Genomic DNA, 7594 nt, shown 5'->3' on the forward strand with positions numbered 1-7594 from the left:
TTCAACTAAACCATGTAATAAAATCCAATATCCTTTTTGTCAAACCGGTCGGTGTACATTTATATAGAGTTTGATACTTTTCAAACTATGGGAGTCCTGTTTTTGACCCGCTATGTTACAGAATATTTCTAATTTATGTTAAAATGATTTGTAGCTTATTCAGAAATACTTAAGGATAGACGTATGAAATATTTGTTACATGTCATGAAAGATTAAAGCTTTACGAATGAAATCATTTTATTATAAATTCATCTGTTGATGGGTTTATTTAAATAGATAGCCACAAACATTGAAAGACTAACCCTTTTCCAAAGTTTTAAGCACAAAGTTTTGTCCAAAATCCATGCGTTTTTCAATTATGATAAACTAAGGGGGGGAAAAGTGTTAAAACAATAGGGTCTGGCAAAGTAAGGGCGCCTATCCCTTTAAGAGAGAGAGGGAGGGAGGGGGGGTACGTTTGTAGCATGTATATGTGGAGAGCCAAACGTACCCCCCCTCCCTCCCTCTCTCTCTTAAAGGGATAGGCGCCCTTACTTTGCCAGACCCTATTGTTTTAACACNATTACATTTTTCCACAGGCCAACAACAGCTTCAACAAAACTATTTCCCTCAAAGAGAAAACCAAACATGCCCTGTTGTCGTGAGAGAGAAAGTGCAGAAGGAAACATCCATTAAACTCAGGTTGCTGCTCTGTGATGCTAGCTCAGATACTTGGCATCTCATCTTGGGTGCAAGGTCATCAATGTTTGGGCTCAGGCTCTGAGCTGAGGAGACCCTCAGGATGGAGTGAAGGTGTGCGTGCAATATACCGGCGGGCCAGATCTAATAGTGATTAGAAATGATCCTGCGGGCCAAAATTAAATCCACCAAGGGCCTGATTTGGCCCCCGGGCCTTGAGTTTGACACATGTGATCTAAACAATTGAAACAGTTGGCTAAAACTAGAAGATACAACTTTAAAATAGTTAGCCATTACTAGAAGCTTAACAGTCAAAACAGATAGCTTAAGGTAAAATAAGATTAGATACTTTATTCTCAGCTGAAATAGTTATAGTTTGGTAAAAGTGATGGACAGTGAACCTGACAGGGCTGCAGGGATTACTCAAACAAAAGAAGTTTGGAAAGCACTGCTCATGTAACTCCTCCTGTGTGTCAGCAGGAGGCGCTGTTCGACAGATGGGTTTGTTGTTCTGTTACCTGGTGCTTGATGGGGATGCTGTACTTCACCCAGGTGGCCTGCTGCAGCGTCTCCTCGTCCTCCAGCTTCTTCTCTCGCTTCTTCCCCTTCTCCTTATCCTCCCTCTCTATGGAGGTCATGCGATGCAGCCTGAAGAAAGAGAGAGCAGAATGTAAACAACATGTAACGCAGTATTTAAAAAGTTATTCGTGACCATGATGCTTGTTTGAGGGTTTGAGAAACCACTGCAGAAATGAAAGATGTTGAGGCCTCTACACTTTTTTTTGGAAAGCTCACTCCATGTCGATATGCTATTACTAGTTGTTGTTGTTGTTGTTGTTGTTTACCTGGTGTGTCCGAGAGAGTCTTTCCATACAGGCAGCATCACCACTGGTTTGATGGCACACTCCAGAATAGCCAAAGCCAAAGCGAACTCCCTGGCCTTGCTGCACATCTGCACTGCTTTGTTCCAGTTCGACCTACAGAAACAGAACAACCAAGAATCAAATACAGATGACAGCAGAACTGCATATTTCTTTCATAAAGCTTCTTCAGAATTGAAACTCATACATCAAGTAAAAATGGATCACCATATTTTAAACCAAATTATTACATGGCTTAGTTGAATACTCTATTCTGATTGGTCAATTCAGAACACGTGACACNTACGGCTGATACTTGCGCATTAGTTTCTGTTATGGATCAGTATCAACAGTCCTGCCAGTAACGTTACTATATTATCAATACTACTTTAGTTATAGCCTGATATATGATTGCTAACTTTACAATGTTGTGATGTGACTGACGTTAGCTAACATGCTAACGCCGGTCACTCACCAAGACAGCTGCTCTGTTCTCCACTGGTTCTCCACACACCAAAGCTCCATTTCTCTCCGATGGCCGTTATTTTTTCTAATCCTTGGCTGCTCCTGGTCTCTTGGACGCCTAGAAGGCTCATAATTATAATCATATGCATTCGAATATATATTTTCAACCTCTTCTGTGTCAAAACTAGCATTGTGATCCATGTTTATTCATACGTTAGACCGGCCGCTCTCCCCCTTGTTTCCCCCATGTTACGTCACACGCGGGAGGTCACGTGCGGAGGCTTTTTTATGCGGAAGTGAACATGTCTTACTAAAACGACGCCCGATGTCACTGTAGTGTATATTTCTGTATATTTTTGGGAAAATCTAGTGTATTCATCATTTTCCTCCACATTTATTCACTGGTGTCTCTTACCTGCAAGTTTCTCTTTAATTAATGTACAGGTGGGGGTGGAGGTGAAAGAGATTTCAAATTTAAAAAACAAAGTTTCTGAGTGGATATCTGCAATATTATCGCACTTTTTCTACCACATGCTGTTATGTTTGTAGTGCATTTCATCCAGTTTTAGCTGATTTGCCAGTGAAAAAAAGTGTAATCCTGACATTCATTTTAAGCCTCGCTTTAAGCATAATTGCATGGATTTTGCAGCCTTCATGTTCAGATTTTTTTGTACGCGCGACCCCTGAGAACCTAAATCTTTGTCACTTTCCTGTTTCTTCTAAAAATGATTAGAAACGCCGATGTGAGCCATGATGGCATAACCCTCTCCTCTAAAGCGGCTTTATAAATAGAACCTGTGTGCAGCTGCACGAGCCAAAGAAGTGCTATTGAACAGTTAATCCCATAAAACCAACAGATTACTGCATGTTCTTTGCCAGTCAAGGCAGTAGGCCATTAGCCCAAAGTGCCCTCTTAGTCTCTTATTTGTTCCATAATACTTTCCCTTTAATCCACTGTTTTTCTCATTTTCACTCATTGAACTTAAATACAAACACTGTGTCTATTATCATCATTATCTATGGAGAGGGATTTTTTTTTTTTTAGATCTCACCAAAAGTGATTTTTTTTTCATTTACTTTAATCTTAGAATTATGAGGAAAGAAATCTGAAAAAAAATGTATTCTCCATATTTTGTAAAAATGCAGACTTTTTTTCAGAATCTTTACTGAAATCTCATTAACAAAATAATCTAAAGCTTTCCTTAGAATTCTGACTTTGATCTCAGAATGATCATTTTGAAAAAAATCACACATAAAAGAAAAATTCCAAAGTGGCCCTATTGTCCTCCTTCATAATTATCACTATATTTATGATTCTTGTCTTTATTTTCAACAAAGGTTAACATCATATCAACCAACATTCTCCTATCTATTTCCTTTAGCCAGCAAGCTCAACAAGTTTAATCTCCACCAATCAGTTTTGCAAGCAAATCAATCTCTTTCTCTCCCACCTCCTACAAACTGCCATACGCCATTAAGCAGCACTTTGGAAAATAGTAAATTCCATCCACTGCTGCTGGAGGAGGCTGAGAAGAAGGCATGGCTCCCGGTAGGCAACATCCTCATTAGCCCTGAGAAGAGAAATGGGGGGGGGGGAGAGCAAGGGAGAAAGATCTCAAGAGGAGTTATAGACAGATGGACCAACTCTTTGCCATTGAGCTAAATGGGTCGTGGAAAAGTAGAGCAAATTAGAATTCGTCACATGACCCTTCAGAAGGCTGTGTGTTCAGTGTGCAATTTAGACATCTAACACACATATAATGGGGCTGTTGATCATTGTGAAGGCACGCACACTTAAAGACTCACTGAGGAAAAACAGATTATTTTGGTGTTTTGATGACCAACTTTGCAAAGGTTCATCACACACATGCTGACAGCACTGATGGTGTTGATAAGGACATGTTGTCATCGGCTGCCTGCCTGCCTATGTGTGTGTGTGTGTGTGTGTGTGTGTGTGTGTGTGTGTGTGTGTGTGTGTGTGTGTGTGTGTGTGTGTGTGTGTGTGTGTGTGTGTGTGTGTGTGTGTGTGTGTGTGTGTGTGTGTATTCTTGTGAGCTTGTATGCTGTGCTACCTTTGAGGAGCTATATGAGATATGAGTCCAAGATAAACAGAGGAGAAGGGAGTATTTCATTATTGAGTGAAATTCTAAGTTTGTACCTTAAAGTATGGAAAACACCCTTACAGAAAAGTGTGCATGGAAAAATATTTCTGTTTTAAGAATATAACCCTCATTCTGATTTATAAATATAGGAGAAAACTGTGTTTTTCATGGCATAGCCCAACAAATGAGTGCTGTGTCAAAGAGTGGTCAATGGCTTGAAGAATTATGGTGTGCAAATGAATGCACACCAGACATCGAAGCTGCCTCTACGCCTGTTTTCATCAAAGCCTTCAACACATTACCTGCCTAAGTGCAAGATCATTTGGGGCAAAACATCTCCAAACTGTGAATACATAGTGCTTTTACACTGGACAGCTGATTATTTCAATGACTGAGTAAAGTCAAACTGTTGAAGCTGTGTGAGCCATCTAAGGAAGCCCCCCTTCAGGAAATACCTCGAATGCCATACCATCTTTTAAAATGGACATGTTTTACTCATTTTCAGGTTTATATTTGTGTTTTGTGCTTCCACTGTGATATGTTTACATGATTTAATGTTCAAAAAGGTTTTCAGTTATCTCATACTGCCTGTGCTGCTGCACCTCTTTTCACCCTCTGTCTGAAACCAGAGCCCAGTCTGCTCTGATTGGTTAGCTGGCCGGCTCTGATGTGATGGGCTAGAGAGAGCCCCTTAGCCCATCACTGACAATGTGTTGGTGCGCTAGCCAATAGAAGTGTGAGTGTTACATATTGATGTCATTATGTTATTTAAGTTAACAAAGGAGTTCAATGGAGGCGTTTCAGGCAGGAGGGGGAGGTGGGGGAGAGAAACCCCCTCAGGTGGGAGCTTTGGGATTGTAGCCTTTGCTGACCATTTACATGCACAAAAACCTATACTATGACACACTACAGGAAAGGGAAAACCCCGAAAAACACAACAGGACCCCTTTACATTTCTAAATGCAAGGCTTGTTTGACAAATCCCAAATATGCAAGCCTGGTTAGCTTAAGATTCCGAAAGGCTGAAGAAAGCTAGATTCAAATGTAAAGTTAAAAGTATTTAACATCTCCTACATAATGGAGGCAGACATTGTAGGCCCTATGCAATAGCAAAAGCAGTATAGTCATGTCACAGCATCCTCTAAACCCAGAGTTACAAAGCGGAAACAAATCTACAGAGAAGCCTTAACATTTGAATCTTTCAAAATAATGGCATTTTGTAATGAAAAATGTGCAGGGACCCTAAACTCTGCTATTTATATCCAACTCTTATTCCTTACCTTCTTACTCAGATTCCAGGGAGAAGCTAGGGATGACACATGGAGAGGAAGAGGAACAGAGAAGGTTGGATGGACAGCTCTGCTGATAGCGGAGGCAGATATGTCTTTGGTTATCTGCTGTTTCTGCCTCTGGTGGAGAAGTACACACATTTGTAATAGCACACAGACACACATGTACACACACATGCACTGCCGGACAGGGCTGGGCAGTAGCCACTGGGGCCCGGCTGTATCGATTAGGAGAGTAACAGAGTTATTTCTGCAGGTCTGTCTCCAAAAGAATGTCCCCCTATGGCCGCGAATGCAATAAGTAGTGGGGGCCAGGCAGAAGGTAGGCACGTAGAGGCAAATAATAAAAGAGCAGAGGGACATTCCAGGAGAATGAATTGGAAATCGGAGTGAAAGGGATGGTGCTGTGTAGGGCGGGGCACACACATACACATGGGACTTTACTTGAGTAAACTAACGTGACAAGTAGGTGACCGTTTTGGTTATTATAACATCGGAATTTTTGTTTTGTGAAAAAAAAGTCAACATTTGGGATATAATGACGACAGAAGTGGATTACCTTGTAAATTACAAGTCAAAAAAGTAAACGTTTGGGTTCAACGTTAGGACCGTAACTTATAGACCAGGGGTCGGCAACCTTTTTGATATGAAGTGCCATTAAAAAAAAATGTTATCAGCGTATGTCTGTGTCTTACCTATGCTGAAGCAGTGGAAGGGGTGCAGTTGGCGCGTGCGAGCGCGAGGGACGAAGGTTGCGAATCCTGGCCATTTATATCTGGTCGCCCAGCCGTTGGAAAAACTAGTACTTCGACGGGTAATGTTCTTTTTTTACAAGATAGTCGCACGTTTGCGGGAGACCTATTAATAGTTGCCCCCCCGCGCCGCCCCGCCCCAACTGGCGGAGACAGTGAATAGCGGTCGGCGGTCTGCCGGCCGCCTCGGAGCGACGCCCCTTCGTCACCACACCTGACAGTCGCGTGAATGACTACCCGGCTAAATTGTTTGGGAAATTATTAACCAAATTTGCCGTATTACTATTCTGCTAGCATGACAAGCACTAAGAGGTGCTGTGTGTTCAATACTTTAATCGACCAGTACCGTCTCACTGTACTACTAGCGACAGGGAAATTCCTCCTCTCTCCCACGCGCCGAACAACGTACACACGAACACTTACATCTCGCTTGTCACTCCCTTGCACACATGCAAAGACCTTCACTTTGCCCTTTCATCTTTTGTACATAAAAACACCTTTGTCTTCTTGTCGATTTATTTACGCTTGGCAGGAGTTGGTTCTTCTCGAGCGGAAAGAGAGGTCAGGAAGATTACGATTTCACCAATAACTTGGACTCGGAACACGAAGACGGGAGGAGCTGATGCCAGACCCTCGGCTGTCTTAGTTGTGTGTCTACCGGTTCAGGCGGGAAACATTCGTATAATAAAGCTACTCATCTACTCGTCTAGCGAGTGACCCCGCGAAGTTGATGTATTGTGTCGGTGCGTCTTTGACGCAGTAAACAGTGCATGGGTATTCCTTGACATGTTTACTGCGTCAAAAACGCACCGACACAAATGAAATTCAACTTTCGGTCGACCGCTAGACGAGTAGAGAGTAGCTTTATTATACGGATGTTCCCCGCCTGACGTACGACACACAACTTTGAAAGGACAGCCGGAGGGTCTGGCATCAGCTCCTCCGTCTTCGTTTGTCGAAGTCCAGTGATTGGTGAAATCGAGGAATTTAAGTGTGGTTGGTGACGGTTGGAGCCCTACCTCCGGCTCGAGAAGAAACCCTCCTCAACGTAAATAAACGACAAGAAGACAAAGTGTTTTATGTACAAATAAAGCATGAAAGTGGCAAAGTGAAGGTTTGTATGGTGCAAGGGAAGTGACAGCGAGTGTAAGTGTTCGTGTGTACTGTTCGGCGTGGAGGAGCAGAGAGAATTTCCCTGTCGCTAGAGTAGAGGAGACGTACTGGGATTATAAGTATTGAACACACAAGAACCTCTTTAGTGTCGTGTCTGCTAGCAGAATTAGTTAATACGCCGAAATTGTTATATAATTCCAAAACAATTTAAGCCGTAGTACATTTCAACGCGACTGTCCAGGTGTGACGGAAGGGCGTCGCTCCGAGGGGCGGCAGGACGACTATCGAAAACCCTGCCCTTCCGCAGTGGGGGGGGGGGGCCAACTATTAATAGT

At 42.5% G+C, this 7594-nt stretch overlaps 2 protein-coding genes across 2 annotated transcripts in view; one reads left to right on the top strand and one right to left on the bottom strand.

The window, feature by feature from the left end:
- Positions 1 to 1151: 1151 nt before the first annotated feature.
- LOC104965423 (nucleosome-remodeling factor subunit BPTF-like) lies at positions 1152 to 1862 on the bottom strand. Its single transcript, XM_010794379.1, has 3 exons — positions 1846 to 1862; positions 1524 to 1655; positions 1152 to 1326 (listed from the first exon to the last, which is right to left on the bottom strand). The coding sequence occupies exons 1-3, from the start codon at positions 1860 to 1862 to the stop codon at positions 1152 to 1154; spliced, it is 324 nt and encodes a 107-aa protein (XP_010792681.1).
- Positions 1863 to 3415: 1553 nt separating this feature from the next.
- LOC104965424 (myelin transcription factor 1-like protein) overlaps positions 3416 to 7594 on the top strand; it is a 10471-nt gene continuing 6292 nt past the window's right edge. Inside the window, exons 1-2 of the mRNA XM_010794380.1 lie at positions 3416 to 3420; positions 4310 to 4311. Coding sequence (XP_010792682.1) covers position 3420; positions 4310 to 4311 — 3 coding nt within the window. The 5' untranslated portion in view covers positions 3416 to 3419. The remainder of the gene's footprint in view (positions 3421 to 4309; positions 4312 to 7594) is intronic.

The sequence above is a fragment of the Notothenia coriiceps genome, unplaced genomic scaffold (genome assembly GCF_000735185.1).
Source record: "Notothenia coriiceps isolate Sejong01 unplaced genomic scaffold, NC01 NC01_scaffold00037244, whole genome shotgun sequence".
In the NCBI taxonomy this organism is placed as follows: domain Eukaryota; kingdom Metazoa; phylum Chordata; class Actinopteri; order Perciformes; family Nototheniidae; genus Notothenia; species Notothenia coriiceps.